This window comes from Perognathus longimembris, chromosome 10, assembly GCF_023159225.1.
Source record: "Perognathus longimembris pacificus isolate PPM17 chromosome 10, ASM2315922v1, whole genome shotgun sequence".
NCBI lineage: Eukaryota > Metazoa > Chordata > Mammalia > Rodentia > Heteromyidae > Perognathus > Perognathus longimembris.
The window spans coordinates 23,397,729-23,425,514 of NC_063170.1; the positions used below are offsets into that span (position 1 = coordinate 23,397,729).

Sequence of the window (27,786 nt, forward strand, 5' to 3'; positions counted from 1 at the left end):
AATGAAATGGGATTTGTGTCCAGTGGGTCTACACAATTTGTAAAGATGAAAAATTCTACAGATGAATAGTGGTAATGGATACACAACATTGTTAGTAAACATAATTCCAGTGAGTTACAAACTTAAAGATGACTGCCATGTTCTAGTTGCTCTTGCCTATAAGCCTATCTACTCAGGAAGCTGAGAGCTGAAGATCTCAACTTGAAGCCATGCTGGGCAGGAAAGTCTATGGGACTCTTATCTTCAGTTAACCATCAAAAAGCCAGAAGTGGGGGCTGGGAATATGGCCCAGTGGTAGAGTGCTTGCCTCACGTACATGAAGCCCTGGGTTCAATTCTTCAGCACCACATATATAGAAAAATCCAGAAGTGGCGCTGTGGTTGAAGTGGTAGAGTGCTGACTTTGAGCAAAAAGAAGCCAGGGACAGCACTCAGGCCCTGAGTTCAAGCCCCAGGACTAGCAAAAAAAAAAAAAAAAAAAAAAAAAACCCAAAAACCAAATTCAGTGATACAACAGTCCTTTAAATTTGTACAGCCAAAGACATTTGTGTATGCATACACATACAAGAAATGTAAGCCAGGTGTGGTGGTACATTCAAAAGTCTGAGGCAGGAGGATCTCAAGTCCAAGACTGGCTAGAGCTATATAGAACAAGACTTTGTCCCAATTTTTGTAAAAAGCTGAGATACAGATTTACTTGTAGAGTCTAAGGCCTTGAGTTCAATTACGAATAGAGGAAAGAAAGTGATAATATCCAAAAGGAATTAGGTAAGTTTTATAATGTTTAAAATTTTCTTATTTAATTATTTTTGTAGCACTGAGGTTTGAATTCAGGGCTTCATGCTTTCTTCTTCTTCTTCTTTTTTTTTTTTTTTTGCCAGTCCTGGGGCTTGGACTCAGGACCTGAGCACTGTCCCTGGCTTTTTCTGCTCAAGGTTAGCACACTCTGCCACTTGAGCCACAGCACCACCTCTGGCCTTTTCTATATATGTGGTGCTGGGGAATTGAACCCAGGGCTTCAAGTATACGAGGCAAGCACTCTTACCACTAGGCCATACTCCCAGCCCAGAGCTTCATGCTTTCTACCATAAAATATGTTTCTCACTGTAATGAGAAAGACTAATTTCTTCTGCTACATGTCCTCTATTGATAGGATTAAGAAGAGAGAGCTAGGGGCTGGGGATATGGCCTAGTGGCAAGAGTGCCTGCCTCGGATATACGAGGCCCTAGGTTCGATTCCCCAGCACCACATATACAGAAAACGGCCAGAAGTGGCGCTGTGGCTCAAGTGGCAGAGTGCTAGCCTTGAGCGGGAAGAAGCCAGGGACAGTGCTCAGGCCCTGAGTCCAAGGCCCAGGACTGGCGCAAAAAAAAAAAAAGAAGAGAGAGCTTGGTGCACAAGTTTCCTTAGGTGCTAATCTTACTCCCTAAAGCCATATATTACTTCTTTGTAATGAATTATTTGGGGGGGTTGTAGGGAGGACTAAAACTATGTTTTACTCTGATGATTAATACATTAGTTACAATACTCACAGATAAATCCATGTCTCCCAATCTTTTCTGTTCTTGCTCAATAACAGATTCTAATACTTTATAGTAAAGCATTTCTGCGAAACGAAAATGTTTGCTGGCAATTTCTGTACAAATATATGAGAACACAAAAGTCAAATAAAAGAAAATTAGTATTGTAGAAAATGAAGCTCCATCCTTTCCTCCCTACCTACAAAACAAAATTTCTACAATTGCTGTTTCAATTATCCCTAAGATTCCTTTATATTCTTCATGGTAATATTCATATTTTTCTAAATCTGAGATGAAAGTTGCATGCAAAGAACTTATCATTCCATTAAGATTCATTTCTTTCAACAGGTGCCGGTGGCTTATGCCTGTAATCCTAGCTATTCAGAAGACTAAGAACTGAGTATTATGGTTGGAAGTCAGGAAACTGATTTCTAGACAGGAAATTCTATGGCAGTCTTATCTCCAATTCATCATCAAAAAAACTAGAAGTAGAGCTCTTGCTCCAGTGGTAGAGCACTATCCTTAAGCAAAAGAAACTCAGAGTCAGTGCCCAGGCTTTGAGTTTAAGCCCCAAGATCAGTTCATTCCTTTTATTTTCTAGATTTATGAGTAAAATAATTCTATGCTATTGTAGTTTTGGTGATGAATGCCTACAAAGGCCAGTGTGTTAATGTATTGGTCCCATGGTGGCACAATTGGGAGGAGGGAGATGCTTAAGCCTTTGGAGGGAGACTGCTTCCCGCTTCCCACTTCTTGTTCTGCTTCCCGCCTCATGACATGAATTTGCCTTACCTCTATCCCTCCCACTGCCATCAAAGCCCCAACCAGTGGCTCAAAAGAAACAAATGCTATTTGATTATGAAGTGTAACCTATAATACCCATTCTTTGTATGAGCTAATCATCTCAGGTACAGGAATAGAACTAATGTATATGCTAAGAAGTTTGCAATTAGTATACTATTCTACATATACTTGGTTCCAATTCAAGACATCAAGCAATTCTCAGGCCAGTCTTTGGCATGAACCAGAATCCCTAAAGTGGAGAAGCAACATCTGAAATGTTCCAGACTTTTTTTTTTGCCAGTCCTGGGGCTTGGACTCAGGGCCTAAGCACTGTCCCTGGCTTTTTTTTTTTTTGCTCAAGGCTAACACTCTACCACTTGAGCCACAGTGCCACTTCTGGCATTTTCTATATATGTGGTGCTAAGGAATCAAACCCAAGGCTTCATGCATGCAAGACAAGCACTCTACCACTAAACCATATTCCCAGTCCCGTTCCAGACTTTTTGAAACTTTGAATACCAATGTGATGCTGCAAGTTGAATATTCTACACTTGAGCCCATGGTGATGGACTAAAAAAACCAGTTAGGCTATGTGTATAAGGTGTATATAAAGCACAAAGGAATTCTTTGTTGAAAACTGGATCCCAGTGCCAAGATATTTCATTTTATATATGCAACATTATAACTTCCTCACTAATCTGTAAGTCTTCTATTCTTACTGTACTGTAGAATAAAAATTATTATATTAGCTTCTAGTTTACAAATGAGAACTAAGGAATTTATAAATTTAAAAAGTACAGGGGCTGGGGATATAGCCTAGTGGCAAGAGTGCCTGCCTCGGATACACGAGGCCCTAGGTTCGATTCCCCAGCACCACATATACAGAAAACGGCCAGAAGCGGCGCTGTGGCTCAAGTGGCAGAGTGCTAGCCTTGAGCAGGAAGAAGCCAGGGACAGTGCTCAGGCCCTGAGTCCAAGGCCCAGGACTGGCAAAAAAAAAAGTACCAAAACACCAACATAATAAAGGTAACAGATTTCTTTTTGTGAAATCAGAAACCACTGGTATGACAGAAAGAATGGAAACTCACATTCTAGCCTTCAACCTAAAGTCTTAAGTCTTCTTCATGTTTTTGACTCATTTTATAAGAAAGAAATCTATGTAGTTAAATGTCAACGAGAAGGGCCATATACACAATATTAAACCTTACCTTTAGCACTGTTACTGAAATCCTCATCTACCTGGTAATGCTGAGAATATATTTCATACATTTCTTTCAATCTGTTAGCAATAGCCTGGGTTGGATCTCTGGAACATGTCCTAAAAAGTAGTAAAATCTAATGTAAATGTCTTACCAAATCACAAGGGATACAATGGTTAGTTTTAATTGCATGAACATGTAAATACAAAATAATTTGCCTGGAAACTGTACACTTCTCAAATTAATTCAGGAAATCCCACACCTCTTTTCAAAGGTAGTGGTGGCGGTACTATTTTGCATGAAAAAGGTATTTCTTGCATGGAGCTGTATGTGTTTTCACAGTAAGTTTAGCAACCTTGGCCCTGGGCCCATCTGAATGTGGTGACTGACCCCACGTGCCTTATAACACATCTCTAATCATGGATGACAACTAAAATTTCCCTCAATGAATTGCCAAGAACACAATTCCCAATTAAGAACTCTGAAAGAGCCAGGGGAAATGGTGCATGCCTGCAATCCTAGCTTCTTAGAAGGCAGAGATGGAGAGGGTGGTTTAAAACCAGCCCAGGCAAAAGGGTTTTGAGATTCTATCTCACAACTGGACACAGAGCAGTGTGTCTGTCATCCAGCTATGTGGAAAATATAAATAGGATGGGGGTCCAAGCTGGCTTGGGTGTTAATTGAAAACCTTATTTGAAAAGTAATGAAAGCAAAAAGGGCTGGAGTTATGGCTCCAGCACCTACCCATCTATTGTAAGACCTTGATTTCAAACACTTACACAACTTTAAAAAAAAAAAAATCAAAAACAGAAAAACCAAACAAATTAAAAAAACAAACAAACCACCAATCCTCCTAGAAGAAAACAGAACAATTCATTAGAAACCATTACTAGGATTTCATTTTTGTGTGTGAGTGCTAGTCTTGAGCTCAGGGCCTAGGTACTGTACCTGAGCCTTTTTGTTCAAGGGTAGTGCTCTACCACTTGAGCTACAGCTCCAGTTCCAGCATTTTTGGTGCTTAATTGGAAATAAGAGTTTCACAGACTTTTCCTGTGATCCTCAGCTCTCAGCCTCCTAAGTAGCCAGGATTACTGGTGTGAGCCATTGGCGACTAGCCACTAGAATTTTTTGTTTACACTAAATAGAGGTTAAGCATTGGTTTCTTATAGGGAAGCAATATGAGTTAATGTAGAAGCAACAAAAAAATTATTACCATGTGAGCTTTTGTAGCAACTATGTCTTAATTTTGATGATAAATGAATAGGTTCATTGTAAAACTGCAGCAAGTTTACAATATTACAAAGAAAGGGTTTTTATTGTACACAAAATATTTTATTGAGTGAAGAAACAGCTCATAAGATTCATAAGATGTCAGATGTACTTTTTTATACTTTGCATATATTCAGGCAGAAACAAAAGTTAAATATAGGAGAAAATGTTTAAAAATTTCTGACTTTCATATATGAAATTGGTAGATTGAGAAGTTAGGGCAGGATGATGTTATCTAATAAATGCATTGTACCGAAGCCCAAATGACTTTTTTTTTTTTAAATACAAGACCCTAAATTCAATCTCTAGTCCTTGTGAAAGGAAGGAAGAGAGGGAGGGAGGGAGGAAGGCAGAGAGGGAAGGAGGAGAGAGGAGGTCAAAAGAAGAGAGGGAGGGAGGAAGGCAGAGAGGGAAGGAGGAGAGGGGAGGTCAAAAAGAAATGTGTGCAAAACATATCTACCACCTGAGTTCACTGGCTTCTGCCAATAATCCTAGAAACTCAAGAAGCTTCAATAAGCTGAAATCAAGAGGATCTCAGTTTGAGATCTCCATCTCAACAGAAAAAATCTTGCCATGGTAGCATGAGCCTGTCATCCTAGCTATATCAGGTAGCATAAAAAGGATTATGGTTCAAATCAGTCTGCACAAAAAAGCAAGACTATCTTAAAGAAAAACATAACTAGAGCAAGAAGAGCTGGCAGAGTGGCTCCAGTGATACAGTGCCTGTCTACTAATTGCAAAGAAATGAGTTAAAACTCTAGTACTGAGGAAAACAAAACAGTGTGCTTTTACCAGCTACTTCAGAGACTGAAGGTAAAGTTCAAAGGCAACCTGGGCTACATAGTAAAGTTGGAGGTCAACCTGAGCAACTTAGTGAAAATGCCATTTCAGAAAAACACATTTCTTTAAAGGTTTCACAGCAATATTGGACTGTTGTTGTTGTTGTCCTCGTTAACTAAAGTGGATAGTTGGCTACTATAGCCTCAGCAAGCTGACACATAAGAAATGGTAAATGAACAATAAATAAACATTTCAAGGCTGATAGGGCCCAAACCAACCTGAGAATCTGTTCCAGCTTCTCACTTGGTGCATTCCTGAGGCCTGTCAGCATGGTGTGAAGACGGCTCAAGCTGTGTGCAGCTGTGGTAACAGGGGTCACACAAGGGCTGTTCTCCTTATTGTACTTCACACCACTAAGTGGTATGGAGATTTTAAGTGCTTTTGACTAGAGGGGGAAAATAAAGAAGAATTAAGAAAAACATCTGAATCTGGACTTTACTTCACAAATAAGAATTCAAGGGAGGGGCTGGGAATATGGCCTAGTGGCAAGAGTGCTTGCCTCGTATACATGAGGCCCTGGGTTTGATTCCTCAGCACCACATGTACAGAACATGGCCAGAAGTGGCGCTGTGGCTCAAGTGGCAGAGTGCTAGCCTTGAGCAAAACAGAAGCCAGGGACAGTGCTCAGGCCCTGAGTTCACAGCCTAGGACTGGCCAAAAAAAAAAAAAAGAATTCAAGGGAATAAAACTTTATCAATACATTTTAGCAATTCAATTATCACTATTCTTGATAAGTGCCACCAGTCTTCATACAAATATGTTTGACATGTCAAAATGCATTTTAGACAAGTAGAAGTTCAATCTTAAGTTATAAAACCAGCTAAATGTATAGTTCAGAGGTAGAGCACTTGACTACTATGTGCAAGGTTGTAAATATGATCTTCAATACCACAAAAAAGATAAATATATCTCTCTGTTGTCCTTCCCTCATAATTATACTGTTGCAGAGATAAGCACTGTACTTGAACAATTAGGAATATCATATCCATCCACCACTATATTTGTAAACATTCAAAGACTGACAAATGACAGCTATCAATTAGATTCAGTCAAGATAAAATCCATGATTTAATGAAAGTCCACCTGAGAGCATCAAATTTGACTCAGAGAAAATAAACATCCCCCCCAAAAGACAATCTGATACAAAATAGGCTTCATTGGTCCTTTTGCCTCTCTACCATTGGTTAATAGAATCAATCACAGCATTTTTACCCCTAAAGTCAACATGCTTGAAAATAAATATGAAAAAGATATGATTTTCTGACAACGAATTTAAGCAGGAATACATACATAAAATATATTTTCTAATTTTAAAGGATAAGCAACATTTCCATATACATATATATACATATATCTTTGAATATCAAAGATAAGCTACATGTCCCATATATTACAGACACACACATCAGAGTTTTTAAAAACCTCTAACAGAATTTTTGCCTGGCAACAGCAAAATGATTCAGTTCTCATAAAATATAGAAAAGCACAGAAATTCACCATACAGAAATATGTTGGCATACTCTATGTATTAAATCTGCTTTTTATGTCTTAAAGAATAGTAGAATTAAAGCCTTCCATTTGTTTTAGGGCAATTCATCCTATCATTTTTCCAAGTCAAATAGTGTAGATGGCTGCTCCCTACCTCAAGTTTCCTGGGCCCACGTCTTCACTATACATGAGCCAGTGCTTGCTTACTCTGGCAGAGAAAACCTTGAATGCCTACAGAAGCATCTGCCAGCAACATATAGCACATCATTTGCAGGCAGTGGTTTCATGGAGGAAACTAGGTATGATAACCACAAGCAGCTTCCTGCCCAGAGTCCTTGAAGTGAATATGGGGCTTCTTGGTATCACCAATAAAAGCTTAGCTTTACTGTTGATCAGTAGAAGAATGGGGTACTTAGGTGGGGAGGATGAAGGAGGAAAAATATTGTCAAAACAGATTATTGGCAACTATGAAATCGAAACAAGGAAATCTATTAGGGATGCTATTTTGTGGGGGGAGGGAGCAGGGAATATGATAGAGGAGGTAAGATTGGTTGGAATAAGGTATAAAAAGTATAGAAAAGTAACAATAAAATCAATTTTTAAAAACAAGTTTAGCTTTAGCCAGGCACTGGTGGTTCATTCTTGTAATCCTAGCTACTCAATAGGCTGAGATCTGAGAATTGCAGTTCGAAGCTATTCCCAGCAGGAAAGTCCATGAGACTCAAATCTCTGATTAACCACCCGAAAACCAGAAGTGGAGCTTTAGTTCAAAGCGGTACAGCATTAGCCTTGAGCAAAAGAGCTCAAGGATAATGCCCAGGCCCTGAGTTGAAGCCCCATGACCAACAAAAAAAAAGTCTAAGTTGTAACTACTTTCAACATCCCATGTGTATCTGTAGTTTATACTGTTGATGATGTTCTTGTATCACCTTCTTGGATTGTATCTACACTATCTCTGTAATCTTATCTGAGTATATTGGAAACCGTGTATACTGGTATTAGAATTAGGAAATTGAGAGGGAATACCAAAATTGAGAGACAAAGGGTAAATTAAGAGAAACAACAACAAAAGTAATACTTGCAAAACTGTATGGTGTAAGCGAACTGAACACCTCAGGGGGGAAAAGGGGGAGGGGGGAGGGGGGTATGAGGGACAAGGTAACAAACAGTACAAGATATGTATACAATGCCTAACGTATGAAACTGTAACCTCTCTGTACATCAGTTTTATAATAAAAACTTAAAAAAAAGTCTAGCATCAAGGATCCCTGTACATTTTCAACTAGAGGATTCTCTAACTCAGATATAAACATGGAGTTGATATTTTAAAAATACTAGGATATAAAATTTGGACTGCTCCAGAGCTTTGGCCTTAGGCCTCTTTTATTCTTTCAACTCATACTGCTAGGTTATTTCTTTATTCCATGACTTATGAGCATTCTGATGACTACAGAATCTATGCATATCTCAACTATTGTTGAACTGATGAATTTCTAAGCTGCCTACCAAAAGATATCTCAAATTTGACACACTAATAACCCCAACTTTTAGGCCACACCCCATCTACAACTTCTCAGCAAGTATGAACAGAAGGTGGTTTTGGAATGCCTATTACATGGAGAGCACCACACAGAATGCTGGTCACAGAGTTTTTGTAGCTTTTTTCTGATTCTACCTCCCTACTATTGGCAGGCATGATACAGGCACTAATAGCATAGAAGCGAAAGAGATAATTGGAGACAGAAATGAAGAAGAAAGTCATAGGAAAGTCATCATAGGTAGAGGAAAGGGCAAGGCCAAAGGCTTTGCTTTGGCCTATCAATCTGAAGAATGAAAAGGGAAGTTAATATGGCATGGGTAGAATCATGGAGAAAGCAGCAGATGGATGGAAAGGTAATATCACTTAGGACCTTACAGGCATTTGTAAGGAACTGGATTTACATCATTCACCCAGCAGTCATCACTGCTTTTCCCTCTGGTATAACCTAATCCAAAATACCAGTAAATGCTATGGGTGCTAGCTCCAAAATATGACCCAAATATAATCCTCCATGAACTACCATAATCATTCCAATAGCCCCTATGCCCTAGTCCTACTTCCCTACATGACCTTTAAAAATGTTCATCAGGTCACAGAAAGGTGTGACACTTCTCTCAGAATCACCCTCTTAAAAGCTTGCATCTCTGGGGCTGGGAATATGGCCTAGAGGTAGAGTGCATGCCTTGTACACAGGAAGCCCTGGGTTCGATTCCTCAGCACCAGCCAGAAGTGGCGCTGTGGCTCAAGTGGTAGAGTGCTAGCCTTGAGCAAAAATAAGCCAGGTACAGTGTTCAGGCCCTGAGTTCAAGCCCCAGAACTGGCGGCAAAAAAAAAAAAAAAAGGAAGATTGCATCTCAACTAGGGGCTAGGGGATTTCACGCCTGTAATCAGAGCTAATCAGAAGGAGACTGAGACCTGAGAATCATGGTTCCAAGCTAGCCTGGGCAGGAAAATATGTGCAACTCTTATTTTCAATGAACAGTCGTAAGTGGAGTTGTGTCTCAAATGCTAGAGCACTAGACTTATTCAAGCCCCAGGATCAAGGTTTCATCTCGATCAGAACAAAAGAAAAACTTTACAACCGCACAATGGTTCCCCAAAACCTTTAAGATCTACTTATCCCATTCCTCTCTCCCTTCACTCACTTTATTTCTACTACAGAAGCTTTCTCCCATGATTCCAAATGCCAAGTTATGTTTCCACCTCATGCCTTCAAATGTATTTCCCCAGCTATGCCCAAGGTTTGCTTCCTCACATAACTCAGGTCTCTGATTTTTTATGCTACCTCCTCAGACACCCAACCACTTTGCTTCCCCAAGCCTGATACCTGGTATTTTACTTCATATATAATACCCAACACACGTTTTTAAAAACTTTTTTGTTATCTATAGTTCATTTCCTCACATTAAAATATAAGTTTTAGAACAGGATGCTTGTGGCTTTTTTGGTTACTGCTGTATTTGGTTTTGTTCAGGACATCATGTGGTGTACAAGATACTTTTGGACTCTTATTTAAAGAAGCAAAAAAGAAATAAAGAAGCAGACCTGTCTCACATCTGAAACAACTCAAGAGAGAAGAGAAACTCAATCGCCATCATCCTAGGATGATCCCCAAAGCCAATTTAATAGAATTTTCTTAAAGTCTGCAGATTCTCAGTTTCTCCACTATCTCAAGTAAAGGTTCAAATTTAGATTATTTTGTTTTCTAATACTATGTTCATGATGCATATGGTTGTAGACTATAGGCCCAAAAATTATCAACAAGATACATTCATTTCAATTTATAGCAAATTCTCTTTTCTGATCTAGTGAAAACCTTCCAAAGTGGACATTAACAAAAAAAGTAAATGAATAGATAACTTTTTTTCTGCCAGTCTTGGGGCTTGAATTCAGGACCTGGGCTTTGTCCCTGAGCCTCTCTGTGCTCATGGCTAGTACTCTACCACTTGAGCCACAGCATCACTTCTGCCTTTTTCTGCTTATGTATACTGAAGAATCAAATCCAGGGCTTCATGCAAGCTAGGCAAGCATTCCACCACTAAGCCACATTACCAGCCCTAATTTTTTTTTTTTTTTTTGGTAGATCGTGGGACTTGAACTCGGCCTGGACACTGTCCCTGAGCTCTTCAGCTCAAGGCTAGCGCTCTACCACTTGAGGCACAGTGCCACTTTTTCAAAAGATAACTTTTCAGTTGATGAGGAAGATAGTAATTCTCTTTGTACATTGCAAGCAAATAAAGTACATACACAAAAGTGTGTGAGCAGAGCAGAGCTGAGCCCAGCTCATTTCCCTGTGCTTCTGCTCACCTTGTCAAAGTGCTGCTGCAAGATGTTTTTCACCTGAGCTCTCTCAGCACTCTCTGCTCCTGACCCCGTGTTCAGACACCGGGACAGGGTTCCAATTTCCTCCTCAGCATCCTCTCCAAGAAATATCCGTTCATCTAAATTCCCAGCAGAAAGAACATACTCCTCATAGGCCTTACTGATGGCTTTACTACAGGAAAAAACAGACAAAATATACTTTCTCTCAAGTGATATCTCCATTAATGTCTCAAACCACTTAATTATTTCATTTGTTTATTTACTACTAAAAGGGTTTTTTTTGTTTGTTTGTTTTGCCTTCCTGAGGTTTGAATTCAGGGCCTTACAAATTTCTAAGCACTCTACTGCTGCTTTAATCAGGTTCTCACCATACACAGCTTTTATTAGTTGAGAGGGAAGTCTTTTAAACTGCATAGGCTGGCTTTGAACCATATCCTCCTAATGTCTACCTGCTGAGTGGCCAGGATTATAGGAATCAGCCACTCCCTCTAATAATTTCTGGAAAGTTAAATTTCAGTAAACTGAATAACAGGGAAGATTGCTACACACAGTGCTAGTGAAATACACTAACAATGGGTAGGGATGTTGCAGCTTCTAGTGAGAAGCTTGGTGCTCTCCCCTGGCTGTTCACACTTTTTGTACATTCAATACTTTTCACCTGCATAGTTCCAGAAGGCTTTCTTTTTTTTTTTTCTTTTTTTTTTTTCTTTTTTTTTTTGTTTCTTTTTTTTGTACCAGTCCTTGGGCTTAAACTCAGGGTCTGGGTGCTGTACCTGGGTTCTTGTGCTCAAGGCTAGCCCTCTACCACTTTGAGCCACAGCTCCACTTCTGGATTTTCAGTGGTTTAATTGGAGAAAAGATTTTCACACACTATCCTGCCCAAGCTGGCTTTGAATGGCAATCCTCAGATTTCAGCCCCTTGAATAGCAAGGATTACAGGCATGAGAGCTACCAGTGTCCAGCTGGATTTTTGCTCTTTTTCTGTTTCCTTTTTCAAAAAATAGCTCCCCCGGGCTGGGAATATGGCCTAGTGGCAAGAGTGGCTTGCCTTGGATACATGAAGCCCAGGGTTCGATTCCCCAGCACCCCATATACAGAAAATGGCCAGAAGTGGCGGTGTGGCTCAAGTGGCAGAGTGCTAGCCTTGAGCAAAAAGAAGCCAGGAACAGTGCTCAGGCCCTGAGTCCAAGGCCCAGAACTGGCAAAAAAAAAAAAAAAAAAAAAGCTCCCCCTAAGTACAGCATGGCTGGCCTCAAACTCATGATTTTCCTGCTGAGCTCAACCTTTCTCAAAGTGTGGGGACTATGGGCATATACCTCTATGCCTGACTCCAAAAGTACTTTTTTTTTTTTTTTCCAAAATCTGTAGTCTAAAACCATGGCTAATGATGCTTTAAAAAGGAACAAACAATTTTCAGTATATTTATAGTATATTACATGCTTATAGTAGTTGGCCAAATTTTTATGGTCTACATGTTCTCTTCCATGAAACCCTCTACCTTTTCAGAGTACAAACAATAAAAATACTGAGTTGAGACTTCCCAAGCATACATTTTTTAAATAGTCAAACACTTGTACAATAGAAGTACTCACAAACTCTCTCCAAAGTTTCCAGGTTCCAGAAAACCAGTAAGATTTTCTTCTTTTCCCTTGAGAAGCTATGATAAAAAAAGATACTTAAATTATCTGGGCACTGATGGCTCATACCTATAATCATAGCTATTCAGGAAACTGAGATCTGAGGATTCGCAGTTCAAAGCTAGCCTAGGTAGGACAGTCTGTGAGACTCTAATAAACAACTCAGAAAAAGCCAGATGTGGAGCTGTAGCTCAGTGGTAGAGTGCTAGCCTTGAGCACAAAGAGGCTCAGAGACGGCATCCAGGCTCTGAGTTCAAGCCCCAGGACAGAGAGACAGAGAGACCAGAGACAGAGAAAGACAGAGAGAGATAGACAGAGATAGACAGAGACAGAGAGAGGGAGAAAGAGAGAGAGATACTTAAATTACCATAGGAAATCATGTCTCTCCAAAGCAACATCATGTTGTCACTTACAGACCTTTTTTTCATAAAGTTTCCTAATATACGGTTTCCAGAAATGTTCCTTTATTCCCTTTGCTTCCAAAACGAGGCCATCATGTAATGAACAGAGTTTTTCGATGACACAAGGTGGGTCAGAGGAAGGTTTAGAATCCTTAGCATGAAAATCTTCACATAGGCCTATGATGCACAGAAACACAGAACATAGATATCAGCCTTCAATAAGCACAATGTAATAAACTAAAATATAAATAAGAGTCTACTCTAGATGGTATATGAATTTATGGGAAATAATGTTTATAAGCCCAATTTTACCCTATTAAATATGCTTTATAGAAATAGAGATAAATATATGACAGCACAACAGTTTTAATTATTCCCAGCACTTAAGAGGTAAAGGCAGGAGAATCATGAATTTGAGACCAGCCTGGATGACAAAGTAAGTTTTAGTAATATATCTAATATAGTTAGACCCTGTCTCAAAGCATTAAGAATTCAGTGTTCAGGGGCTGGGGATATAGCCTAGTGGCAAGAGTGCCTGCCTCGGATACACGAGGCCCTAGGTTCGATTCCCCAGCACCACATATACAGAAAACGGCCAGAAGCGGCGCTGTGGCTCAAGTGGCAGAGTGCTAGCCTTGAGCGGGAAGAAGCCAGGGACAGTGCTCAGGCCCTGAGTCCAAGGCCCAGGACTGGCCAAAAAAAAAAAAAAAAAAAAAAAAGAATTCAGTGTTCAGTCATCTATTTGGAGGTGGTTAAAAGAGGAAACCAAAAAAACTTAATATATGATTTTATCCTAAACAAAACATCTTTAACTTTACAAGTAAGCCTTATACTCAAACAAAAAAACACTTAAAAAATTATAGTACATAAACCTGGTGCCAGTACCTTGTAATCCTAGGTACTTGGGAGACTGAGACTGGGCAGATCACAGTTCAAGGACAGCCTGGGAAGGAAAAAGTTCACAATATCCCTTTTCTCAATGAAAAACTGGTGTGGTGGCTTGTACTTGTTATCCTAGTTGCCAGGAAGCCTAAGGTCGATTGTACACCAACCAGATATGCCCATGGGCATGAAATGAGACTATCTCAAAAATAATGGGCAATAATCAGGGTTGGAGGCATGGAGCCAGAAGCAAGAGTGGCTACCAAGTTTAAGGATCCAAGTTCATACCCCAGTACTACCCCCCCCACATACCTCACAAGTTACATACTTTGATTTACAACATTAAATATACTTAATTTATAGTGTATTTTTTGCCATAGAGTTGGCATGGGGGGTGGGGAGTCTAAGAAAAATAAAAGGAATTGGTATAGTGACTCATACCTATAAAAAAAAAAATCCTAGCTACTTGGAAGGATCACAGCTCAAGGCCAGCCTGGGAAAACAATTAGCAAGATCTTGCCTTGAACCACTGTGCTGAGTGGCATGAGTCTTTGGTCCCATCTTTGTGGGAGACTAAAGATAGAAAGATTACAGCACAAGACCCTACTTAAAAAGTAAAGTGAAGAAAGGTTAGACATGGCTCAGGCAGTGTAGTGCCTGCCTAGATAACAGGAGGTCCTGAGTTCAAAAGTTCCAGTACTAAATAAATAGAAAAAATAAAAGAATCATATGGAAATGTAAAAAAGAAGATGTAGGTGTGCCATCAAGATAAGAGGGCATGGGCTGGGGATATGGCCTAGTGGCAAGAGTGCCTGCCTCGGATACACAAGGCCCTAGGTTCGATTCCCCAGCACCACATATACAGAAAACGGCCAGAAGCGGCGCTGTGGCTCAAGTGGCAGAGTGCTAGCCTTGAGCGGGAAGAAACCAGGGACAGTGCTCAGGCCCTGAGTCCAAGGCCCAGGACTGGCAAAAAAAAAAAAAAAAAAAGATACGAGGGCAGATATGCAAAATCCTGAGTTCAATCTCAAGCACATGTGTGTGCACATACACAAATGCATTCATATACACATACACAGAAAATAAAACTGATTTAAAAGAGAGTTAAGAAATAATAAAGGAGCCAGGCGCCGGTAATCCTAGCTACTCAGGAGGCTAAGATCTCAGGATCGAAGTTCAAAGCCTGCCTGGGCAGAAAAATCCCTTATCTTATCTCCAATTATCTACTCAAAAAGCAAGAAGTAGAGCTGTGGCTCAAAGTGGTAGAGTGTGAGCTTTGAACAAAAGAGCTCAGGGACAGCGCCTAGGCCGAGTTCAAGCACCAAAAGCAACAAAAAAAAAAAAAAAAAAAAAAGGAAAGAAAGAAAAAACTGTCTCATTCAAAATGCTTGAGACTAAGTGTTTCAGATTTGGGAGATTTTTGGATTTTGGATTGTCTTTACTAGATGAACATTCCTAATCTGAAACGTTTTTTGGCAGCACTGACTGAACTCAGGCTTGTGTATATTTACATGCTACCACTTAGAGCTATCTCCCTATACTAAATCTGAAACTTTTTGAACATTTGTAAATTAGTAGAGTTATTCATTTGCATACCTACCTTAATTGTAAAATAATTGGAACTACTCCAAAACTGACAATCACTCAGAATTCTGTCATGATATTACTCAAACAGAAGTAGCATATATACTAGCTTTTTTTTTTTTTTATAAAGTATTTTCAGCTGGTCACCAGTGGTGCACACCTGTAATCCTAGCTACCCAGGAGTCTGAGATCTGAGGATTAGTATTCAAAGCAAAACCAGACAAAGTCAAGAGACTTTTATGTCCAATTAATCAGCAAAAAGCCAGAAGAGAAAGTGTGGCTCAAGTGTCAGCCTTGAGCAAAGAAGTTCAGAACAGTGCTGGGGCCCTGAGTTCAAGCACAGGCCAGTGCATGCACACACACGCACACATATACACACATATACACATGTGCATACATAGACACATGCAGACACACACAGACACACACAGTTTTTGTTTTTTTTTTTAAACATGGTCTCAATATGTAGTCCAAGCTCCCAAATGCCGGGATGACAGTTATGTACTACAATACCAGCTACAATACTTTCTAATATTTGCTTTATAAATCATAATTTTGGCTCTGACCTATATATTCCTTAGAGAAATTATACACTTTCATGCACACTATAAATGCATTACCGAGATAATTTTCATTACCATACTTCTGGCAGTTTAGGAGATAAAAATTCACTTTATGGACAGAATTTATTCTGTGACAACAACAAAGAAATTAGATTCTTTCAGTAAATTATTTTTTAGTGTATCAGGTATAAAGCTTGTCAGTGGTGTAAAATACTACATTATCTTTGCTACTCTGTGTTTCTAAATCCTTCTCTTACTATTTCATACTTCGAAAAGTGCTATTCAAGACCTTAAACTTTATGATACTTGCCTGTCTGTAGACTGCTTACTCCTATTTCTAAGTGCCATGACAACATTATGACAGAAGTTTTCAAATATGAAAGTTCTCTGAGATTGACAAATCTTTAATATGTATATAGTCTCCAGGACTAAACATAATGTAGAAATGCAAATTGTTAAAAAAAAAACTTTGAAATAAAACCTACCTTTAAAATTAGGGTTCACCAGTTCTTTACGATTGGAACACTGTATGGCATTTCCATAAACTAAGTCTAAAGCACACAGCAGAAGATGGTAGGAATTGACCAAATCATCACTAATCATGGGAAAATTACCTGTGAGATTATAAAAGACAAGGATTAAATTAGCATCAACTTTATGAGACTTCAAAACAATTTCTTCACTTAGTTATAATGGCATTATATAGCACTGTACAAAGTTGACTCAATGATAGCATGAAATGTGGCAAATTTTTATTTTGAAATATTACTTTTTGGGGGGGGCCAGTCCTGGTGCTCGAACTCAGGGCCTGGGTACTGTCCCTGGCTTCCTTTTGCTCAAGGCTAGCACTCTACCACTTGAGCCACAGCAACACTTCCAGCTTTTTCTGCTTATATGGTGTTGAGGAATTGAACCCAGGACTTCATGCATGCTCTGCAAGCACTCTATCACTAAGCCACATTCCCAGCCCTGAAATATTACTCTTACATTTAATAAATTTCTAAGAGTGTCATGAGAACTACTAAAATGCTATACTTTAATTCATATATTCATTAAATATGTAATAGCTGTCTAAACTTTATTATCATTGGCCTAATCTTTGAAAATTCTCTATAAATTATCTCAAAATGTAAAAAATCATTTTACATGAAAACATTTTCTTCCATGAAAATTACTGGAAATACTCATGAAAAGATAGCTAAAAAAATGATTCATATAATTGTTTTTCTCACACATATACTTTTTAAAAGACCAAACAATCAGAACCAGCCAAAGCAAAAGTTAGCAAGACTATCTCAAAAATAAGCTGGGCATGGTGGTGCACACTGACAAATGCAGTTTTCAGGAAGCAGAGACAGCAGAATTGTGGTGTGAGAAGGCTGGAGCAAAATCACAAGACTAGGTATGAAAAACAAACAAAAACCAAAGGGACTTGGGGGCATGGTTCAAGTGAGAGAGCACTGATCTATCAAGTAAGTAAATGACACTGACTTCAATCCTCATGACCAAAAAAGGTAAGGGAAGGGGAGGAAAGGGAAAGAGTGGGGAGGGAAGTGGGGAAGGAAGGGAGAGAAAGTGTCAGTGTAACAGAAAGCATAACTCAACAGCTCATCTTTCTTGCCCCCCCTTTTTTTTGCCAGTCCTGAGGCTTGAACTTGGCCTGGGTACTGCACCTTAGCTCAAGGCTCGCACTCTACAACTTCTGGCTTTTTCAGTTTATGTGGTACTTAGGAATCAAACTCATGGCTTCATGCATGCTAGGCAAGCCCTCTACCACTAAGCCACATTCCCAGCCCTTCATATTTCTTATCTTTCTTTCTTTCTTTCTTTCTTTTTTTTTTTTTTTTTTTTGCCAGTCCTGGGGCTTGGACTCAGGGCCTGAGAACTGTCCCTGGCTTCTTTTTTCTCAAGGCTAGTACTCTACCACTTGACCCACAGTGCCACTTCTGGCTTTTTCTATATATGTGGTACTGAGAAATTGAACCCAGGGCTTCATGTATATGAGGCAAGCACTCTATCATCAGGCCATATTCCCAGCCCGCTTATATTTCTAATAAATCACAAACACAGCTCAGAGAAAGGAAGACTCTCATCTAACTAAAGAGGACCAACTATGTAAATAATACCTAGAAATCAAAGACATGACACATCCTTGCCAGAAGCCTTTACAATCATCATGAGTTCAAATCCTAGCTCTGCTTCTATTTCACATGGCTAATCTTCAAGTGAGTAAGATGAAATACTACATTTAATTATAAGAATCTCTTCTACTTAATACTCCCTTATACATGATTCTCTCTATTTTTTGGTAGGTGGGCTTGAACTCAGGGCCTGGCTGTCCTTTATCTTTTTCAAGGCTAATGCTCTATGACTTGAGCCACAGCTCCACTTTCAGCTTTTTGCTGGTTAGTTGAAGAGTCTCACAGACTTTCCTGCCCACACTGGCTTCAAACCATGATCCTCAGATCTCATCCACCAGAGTAGGTAGGATTATAGGAGTGAGCCATTGGCAACCAGCTTCACAGTCTCTCTTTTTGAAGTTTATTTTCATCAACAGTAGTCCAAAAATATAAGTGGAAATTTTCAGAAATACTTAAGGTTTTTTTTTTTAAATTTTTATGTGTGTATGTATTGGTCCTGGGACTTGAACTCAGGTCCTCAAAGTCTTACTAGCTTTTCCTTGAGGACTGGTGATCTGCCACTTGAACCACACCTCCATTTCTGGCTTTTTGCTGGTTAAAGAGTCTCAGCTTTGTCTACTTGGGCTAGTTTTGAACCAAGATCCTTGGTTCTTAGCATCCTGAGCATCTAAGATTTTCGTGAAACACTAGTACCTGGCACAACATTTAAGTTTTAAACTCTATGATGTAATCTCTCAGTGCTCTGTTGTCTGGCTCTGTCTCATCTGGGATATGAATCATCTGTTTGGCTAGTACATGTTATATGTGCCAGCCAGCCATTAGTCACTTAGGACCATCAGATCTACTGTCATAGTGTTTTTATTTAAGTAACCCTCAATTAATTGTCACACAACAGAGCAAATTTAGCATGCTACCAAACTGGATATGCCAAAGAAAAGCCCTAAAGTACTTCCTTTAATTAAAAAGGTACAAGTTTTATACTTAATAATAAAGAGGAAATTGTATTCTGAGGTTGCTAGGATCTAGAATATAGTAAGTTATTTTGAGATCAAGAGATCATATATAACCTTACAATATATTACTTTATTTTTTTCTATTTTATCAGTTATTAATATCCTATTGTGTCTAACAGAGATTAAACTTTATATAGGCATGTACAGGAAAAAAACAAAACAGTACACACGGGGTTCAGACCATTCACTGAGGACTTTTCAAAGTATCTGCCATAGGTAAGGGGGAGCAACTGCACTTGTAAAATTCCTTCTAGCTCTAGACATGTTGCTTTCAATTCTGTATTTTACAGCGTTATTTTAGTGGCAAAAGTATGCTTTATAGACTACCGGGCAGAGGATATAGCCTAGTGGCAAGAGTGCCTGCCTCGGATACACGAGGCCCTAGGTTCGATTCCCCAGCACCACATATACAGAAAACGGCCAGAAGCGGTGCTGTGGCTCAAGTGGCAGAGTGCTAGCCTTGAGCGGGAAGAAGCCAGGGACAGTGCTCAGGCCCTGAGTCCAAGGCCCAGGACTGGCCAAAAAAAAAAAAAGTATGCTTTATAGACTACAAAGCTATAATCAGTAACTGATATAACTACACTTTCTTCCTTTAGAATGCTAAGAACTATTCCTATAGAGAAATACTGAAGACAAAAGTACTAGAGTATTTCAGTGAATGCAGATCTTAGACATGATAAATGGAAAGAGAAAAATTGTGTCTGAGACATTTGATTATATAGAAAGTAACTTGAAATCCCCCCTGAACTAACAACCAGATTAATAAATGGGCAAAGGAGCTAAATAGAGACTTCTCAAAGAAGCAAGCATGGCCAATAGCATATGAGTAAATGCTCAATATTCCTGCCCATAAAGGATATGTAAATCAAAATAACAATGAGATTCCAGCTCACCCCAGTAAGACTGGCCAGCATTGAGAACATGGACAATAACAAATGCTGGTAGGTATGTGGGGTAAAAGAAACCATTACATTGTTTGTAGGAATGTAAACTAGTACAACCACTCTTGAAGGTGGTTTGGCAATTTCTCGAAAAACTAAACATAGGAGGGGGAAGGGGGAATGAGGGAGGAGGTAACAAACAGTACAAGAAATGAACCTAAGGCCTAACGTATGAAACTGTAACCTCTCTGCACATCACTTTGACAATAAATAAGTATAAAAAAACAAACAAAAACTAAACATAGAATTACATACCCAAAATATTACAAGTCAGGGTAAAGATACCTGCACATTCATGTTCACTATGCTGCATTATTGATGATAGCCAAGTTCTGGGAACAGCCCAGATGTCCTACAGCAGTATCAGTTGTGGATCAAAAAAATGTAGTAAATATGTACAATGGAATTTTATTCATCTATTAGAAAGACTATTATGTTATTTGTGTGGAAATGGGTGGGCCTAGAAAAAAATATGTTAAGTGAATTCAGGCTCATAGAGACAAATGGCATATTTTCTTTCATATGTGGAAGCTAGATCTAAAATACAAACATACATGATAACATATACAGAGCTCTATGCATATAGATACAAACTAACTAAAGAATGGTATACTTAGGGAAGGAGTTCAAAGGTATAATTTCTTTGCACAACTAATAAACAGTTGATATAATTTCTCCTACACAACTAATAAACTGTTGATCAAAATGAATAAAATATTTTGTCGGGGAGGGGAGGGGAGGGGAGGGGAGGGGAGCGGGAAGGACAAGAATGAAGGGAAGAAGGGTTGGCAAATGTAGTCATGACGTTCAATGTACATTATATAGAAAATAAACTGTGTAACTTGAAGGTAGGAACAGTAGAGAGAAAAATGGGGGAGAACAATGAAAGGAGTGACCTTAATCAAGATTCATACTCATAATCTGACTTAAGAAACTGTAACCTCTTTGTACAATTAATAATTTTTTTAATTTGTTTTTTTTAAATAATTCTGAGCTGCTATTAATCATTCATGAATAAGAGATGTCAGTCCCACTCATTTGAATAAGACATGTCTCATTAAAAAAAAAACCTCAAAATACAACTTACTAACAGAATATTCAGTTCATTATTCAGAAGAATAGCTCTGGGTTAATACGTTGAGTAAGAATAAAATTAAAGGATTTCCCATTTAATAAGAGAAGATTTGGGTATTACGGAATTTAAAAGATTTTTCACTTAAAGAATCTGAGAACCAGGTGCTAGAGGCTCACGTCTGTAATCTCAGCTACTCAGGAAATTGAGATCTGAGGATCCCAGTTTGAAACCAGCCCAGGTAAGGATGTTCATGAGACTCGTACCTCCAATTAACCACCAAAAAGCTTCAAGTGGCAAAAAGCTGCAAGTGGAGCTGTGGCTCAAATGGAAGAGTGCCAACTTTGAGCACAAAAGCTGAGGAACAGTGCCCAGGCTCTGGGTTTAAGCCCCAGGTCCAGCAAACAAAACAAAACTAAACAGAAAAGAATCTGGGGTAAAAACCCTTGATAAATTTTAGTGAGGATCTCTTCTAGATATATATTACAAGTTGGTAAAATGAGCTAATTAAAATCTAAATATTACTTTTTCTTACCTTTTGCATATATAAAAAGCACCCAACAGAAATGGAAAACTTCAGACACGGTACAGGGCTGTCGCCTTTGGGGAAGGAAAAAAAAAATCATGAGACAAACCGAAGAATTCAAAAAAAGACATCCCAAGTGATTGAACATCAGGTGTAAAACAAAGCTCACAGTTAGAGGAGTGATACCAGATTCAGCTCCATGGGAGAGATGTGCAAGAAATTCCGCCCCAACCAAATACTGGAAGCAAGCAGCAGGGAGCCAGGGCAAGAACCCATCTCAGAAAGAAAACAATTCTGAAGGATATTTAAACTTCTTGAAGTCAAGATATGTAAGACAGAAAATAAAATGAAAACGTTCTTTTGATGAGATTTGCACAGCTAATCCTGCTTTAAGATCCCTATGGACAGCTAGATATATTTCTCTATTTCCCCCCTTACCATTTCTGACCAAGTGTTAACCCTATCTCCTAAATACATTCCAGACTAGGTCAAATCACAAAAGGTCTTTTTAATGTAACTTCTTGCCTTCCTATATCCCTTATACTTCCATACATTAAGCCCATCTGCTACATTTTGCCAACTTGTTTGTCATTTTAAGCTTGGTTTTTCTACCAACATCTCCTCCATTGTTTACACAGGCCATCTGTGGTCTCTACATTACATCAGCCTTATGCTAACACAGATCCAAGAGGAGCAAAATGCCCCAGAGAAGATCAAGACACTGGGTTCAGTTCCAGAGCTATCATTAGCTAGGTATAGTTGCCCTCTCTGGGCCTAGTCCTTCATCCATCCAAAGATTATTCTAAACTGGGTGAAATGGCTCACCCCTGAAATCATAGCCACTCAAAAAAGATGTGATTGAGAGATTTGACAAAGTTAATAAGACCTTCATCTCAAATAGTAACTGCTGTCACCCCAAACTTTGGGAAGTTGAGATCAGGGGAACTGTGGTTCCAGTCCAGTATGAAAAGTTCTGAAGACTTATCTCAACAGAAAAAATCTGGGTCATCTCAGATATGGCAGGAATCATACATAGTCATACCACTGTCCAGGCCTGCTTTTATCAGAGCAAAATGGGCCAGAGGTTTGGCTTACTACAGTACCAGTCTAGCAAGTGCTTAGTCCTGAGTTCAATCCCTTAATGCCAAAAAAAAAAGAAAATGAGAGAAAGAGAGAGAGCAAGCAATTCTGCTTGAGTATAATACTGTACCTAATTTACCAATCCATGGAAAAGATTAAATGTCAGAGCTCTGCTTTAAAGAGTCACCTCCTTAATATAGTACATGATAAACTACTTGTAATTTTGATTGTTCTCAAGATAAAATTTTACTTTTTAGCTTGTAACACTTAAGCTACTATAAATTCTAGTTCATTGTAACTCAAGAACCCTGGAAAAGGGGCTGGGGATATGGCCTAGTGGCAAGGGTGCTTGCCTCGTATACATGAGGCCCTGGGTTCAATTCCCCAGCACCACATATACAGAAAATGGCCAGAATTGGCGCTGTGGCTCAAGTGGCAGAGTGCTAGCCTTGAGCAAAAAGAAGCCAGGGACAGTGCTCAGGCCCTGAGTCCAAGCCCAGGACTGGCCAAAAAAAAAAAAAAAAAAAAAAAAAGAACCCTGGAAAACACTTGACTAATCTACTTGTTCTAAAATTTCCCCTTGCTCTGTTGCTTCTGTGTCACGTTTTGCTATTTCCTCTACATAAAAGAATCTATTATCTCCAAATTCACCTGTCAAAATCTGACCCATCCTTCAATACCTACCTCTGCTTATTCCATGTAACCTTACTTGACTGACTCATCCAGACTCATTTTGCTTCACATCTCCTATATTTTCATTATCTATTGCATTCATGTGGCTTATATACTCTGTTGCACTATACAAACTGAATTCTTCACAAAGAATTCAGAACTGGCTTTTCTTCACATTATAGTCTAAGCTCTCACAAGATAGCTTGTGGGGTTTTTTGGTTGTTAAACACCTGTTGTTCTACATGATACCTAAGAAGTACTTCCTGTGGATAAGTGATCAATAAATACTCATAGACAAACTTTCAAATGATAGTGTGAAAGAGACACCATATGGTCATGATGAAACAAACACATAATTACTGCAACTGGACTACCTTAGTTCCAATAACAGCTCCATGATTACCAGTTGTGTGAATTTGGTGAAATTACTTAAAACTTGCAGGGGCTTATTTTTACTTAACCTCCTAGAAGGTTATTTCCCCCATTTGTCTCAGCCTCATAAGGTTGTCATAAGGATTAACGGACACCCAGCACCCCCCCCCCAAAAAAAAGGTATATAGTGACAAATATTAATTTTTTTTTTTTTGGCCATTCCTGGGGCTTGGACTCAGGGCCTGAACACTGTCCCTGGCTGCTTCTTGCTCAAGGCTAGCACTCTGCCACTTGAGCCACAGCACCACTTCTGGCCATTTTCTGTATATGTGGTGCTGGGGAATCGAACCCAGGGCCTCATGTATACAAGGCAAGCACTCTTGCCACTAGGCCATATCCCCAGCCCACAAATATTAATTTTTGAAGTAATTTTAGAGTTCCTTACTAGAATGTTCTAATAAACACAAAACAAATACAATATATAATCATTTTTTAGACCTTCCAAAGAAAATAGTCTGTTTCTCTATAAATAATCACACTAAGCTGGGCGCTGGTGGCTCATGCCTGTAATCCTAGCTACTCAAGAGGCTGAGATTTGAGGAACACAATTCGAATTAAGCCCAGGCAGGAAAGTCTGTAAGACTCTTATCTCCAAAAAATTACTCAAAAAAAGTTGAGAGTGGTGCTGTGGCTCAAGTGGTAGAGAGCTAGCCTTGAGCAAAAGAAGCACAGGGACAGAGCTCAGACCCTGAGTTCAAGTCTCAGGACTGGCACACACACACAAAAAGAGAACAAATCTTGTGTCCAAAATTTAGAATGCATAATTGTAAATCCTCAGATTTCAAATAAATTGAAACTTCAAATAAATTGAAACGGTTACTTCCACATCAGTGTACACTATAAAAATTATAAATGTTTTGCTTATATATGTTTTATGATATATGAATATATATTTATATGATACCTATCATTCTTTATTTTATATTATATTATATATGTACTGGGGCTTGAACTCAGGGATTGGGTGCTTTTATCACTCATGGGTGATGCTCTACAACCTGACAACTCCACTTCCAGTTTTGGGAGTCTTTTGGGGGGAGAGGTTGTTTGTTGGGTGATTAGGAATAAAAGTCACACAGACTTTCCTGCCCAGGCTGTCTTCAAACCATGATCCTCAGATCTCAAGCCTCTTAATTAGTTAGGATTACAGGACTGAGCCATTACAGCCAGGCTTATATTCTTAAATTTATACTTACTGTAAACATCATTCACAATTTGGGAAACTTTTATACTTAAAAGAAAAAAAAAAACTGGGGCTGGGAATATGGAGAGTGCTTGCCTCATATACATGAAGCCCTGGGTTTGATTCCCCAGCACCACATATATAGAAAATGGCCCGAAGTGGCACTGTGGCTCAGTGGCAGAGTGCTATCCTTGAGCAAAAAGAAGCCAGTGACAGTGCTCAGGCCCTGAGTCCAAGGCCTAGGACTGGCAAAACAAAACAAAACAAAACAACGACAACAAAAACCCGAATATTATTTAATATTGAGTCAAATAATTTTTAAATATTTTTTTACATTTTTCTTATCAATTTTCCTTGTGTTCTTTCAAGAAAAATTTCCACGCTTACTTTATGAAAAAAACTTTCATGATAAAAAAAAAACTTTCATGATAAAGGAGGAAAATTTATATCCCATAATTTCCCTCAGTTATAAGGAAAGATAGAAGCCACTAAGCCAGAGAAAGCAGATCTACCAAAAAGAACGAATTCCTACATTTTCTTATTTTCCCCATCCCGTTTCTTTGCTCTCAACTGTACATATCAATTGTGTCTATAAATATAAATACACATATATATGTATGTGTGTGATATATCAAAATGCATACATATGTCATTTCAGGGGGAGTATTTATTACTCATTTTGAAATAGAAATCAAGTAAAAGTCTGTGTAGTCAGTAGTAGAAAACTTAGTGGTCAATATGTGGCCTGGTCTGAGATTATTAAGGGAAAACTCCTGGGGGGGAAAAATTACTTATGAAATCATGTCACTTTTTGGAGACTATAAAAATAAACAGATATGAAAACTGCAGCACAGAAATATTTATTCTCAAGTAACAAATACAAAACATACCTCTGTTTTCTTCCTCTTTGATGACGAGGTTGCTCCTCTTGGGGATATCTGAAAATATCTTGAAAAATGGGTTCATATTTCTTAAAAATTACAGCAGAAACAGTAAAATTTCTTTCTAATCTCTCGGTCCGTTCTCTGAAATGTGAGGGTAGATTTGCCATGTCTTCCCACTTCTTCATCTTGTTAAAAAATTCAATTAAACTGACAGTAAAGATGAAAAAAATTACTATTTTCCAGTACATAAAGTATATCAATATATGTAAATTAAAAGTAAATAAAAATTAACTCATTAAATAGTACATTTAGACAGTGATATAAAACCACAACTCATATCTTTGTCTAGCTGAATCTCTTACAAACTACCTTACTACTCTAATCCTCCCTTTTGTTAATAAATTAGCTGAGGTTTTTTATTATTATTATGGTGGGTGGGTGTCTATGTCAGTCCTTGGACTTAAACTCAGGGGCCAGGTACTGTCCCTGAGCTGCTTTTCCTCAAGGCTAGCATCTGAGCATCTGAGCAACCACTCCACTTCCAGATTTGTGTGTGTGTGTAAATTGGTACTTTGGTTTCAAACCACAACCCTCAGATCTCAGCCTCCTCAGTAGTTAGGATTACAGGCATGAGCCACCAACAGTAAGCATGGAAAATGAATTTTTTTTAAAAACAAAGCAAAATTAGCTCAGTTGTAGAATGCCAGCCTACTACCAAGGCCCTGAGCTCATCTCCAGCCCAGAGGGGTGGGGTAAAGGAAACAAAACAAGACCCAACATAGACATACCCAGCTGCCTAACAATTATTAACATAGGAATACATTTTTCCAGGCTTGCTTCAAATTCTTTTAAGAACTAAAATATTATAGAAACAGCCAAAATTCTCACTAGGACTCCTCCTTAATCCCATTCTCTATTCTTCTCCCCAAAGATAACCACCATTCTAAAGTTAGATTCCTTTCCATCTGTGTTCTCATACCACACACACATAACCATGTTGTGTTTTCATATTTTATATAAAATATATAGTAGGCAGAATTCTGAAACTGCTACTTACAATGTTTCTGAGGTTCATTAATATTGGTACATGTAGACCTAACTTATTCCTTGATTTGAGAAAAACTTTCCTTCCTATTAATATACCATGTTTTTTTTTATTCAATCAGTATATAGGCTGTTTCTAATTTGTAATAGCATAAATATGCTACAATAAACATACCTTCATACATGCATGTAGGAGTTTAAGGATTACCCCAAGTGGAGAATGTGATCTTAATTTTACTACACATTCTATATATGTTAAGACACAAGTCCTACATGTACACATCTAAGCATAGTAGAATTTACTTGGTACTTATTTCATTTACCTTTTTAACAGAGTTCCTCCAAAAGTTTCTCAATATCTTTATTTAAATTTATCCCAATATTATACAGTTAGTCATAACCATTAAAATTAAATTCTTCCAAATAAGTGCCTAATAACAACAATGCAAATATTTTTATCAAATTAGTAAGATATAATGACTACCAACTTTCAAGTGCAAAAGAAAACCATGACCTAGCTTTCAACTCAGCAATCCACAAGCACAAATCCTTAGAAAACAATGAACATGTCTCATCACTACAATGATTTTTGAGCTTTTTATCATATCCACACTCCATTTTTCAAACTATAACAGTTACCTCTGCTCTGAACAGCGCAGGATTCTAGTTAAAGACACATAGTTTCCTTCAACTGTTCCTTTGCTTACAGTGGGAACAGATTTTCTGCAAGCCACATATAAGGCACATGCTAACCAATGAAGATCATTTCC

General features: G+C 38.6%; 1 protein-coding gene across 2 annotated transcripts in view; it reads right to left on the reverse strand.

Moving 5' to 3' along the window:
* Rbl2 (RB transcriptional corepressor like 2) overlaps positions 1–27,786 on the reverse strand; it is a 61,575-nt gene that overhangs the window by 29,261 nt on the left and 4,528 nt on the right. For both annotated transcript variants that reach the window (XM_048355594.1, XM_048355593.1), the window contains exons 2-11: positions 27,656–27,786; positions 25,979–26,179; positions 21,731–21,795; positions 16,514–16,642; positions 13,016–13,176; positions 12,554–12,618; positions 10,947–11,133; positions 5,830–5,996; positions 3,512–3,621; positions 1,533–1,636 (exon numbers count right to left, since the gene is read on the reverse strand). In XM_048355594.1, coding sequence (XP_048211551.1) covers positions 1,533–1,636; positions 3,512–3,621; positions 5,830–5,996; positions 10,947–11,133; positions 12,554–12,618; positions 13,016–13,176; positions 16,514–16,642; positions 21,731–21,795; positions 25,979–26,179; positions 27,656–27,786 — 1,320 coding nt within the window. The remainder of the gene's footprint in view (positions 1–1,532; positions 1,637–3,511; positions 3,622–5,829; positions 5,997–10,946; positions 11,134–12,553; positions 12,619–13,015; positions 13,177–16,513; positions 16,643–21,730; positions 21,796–25,978; positions 26,180–27,655) is intronic.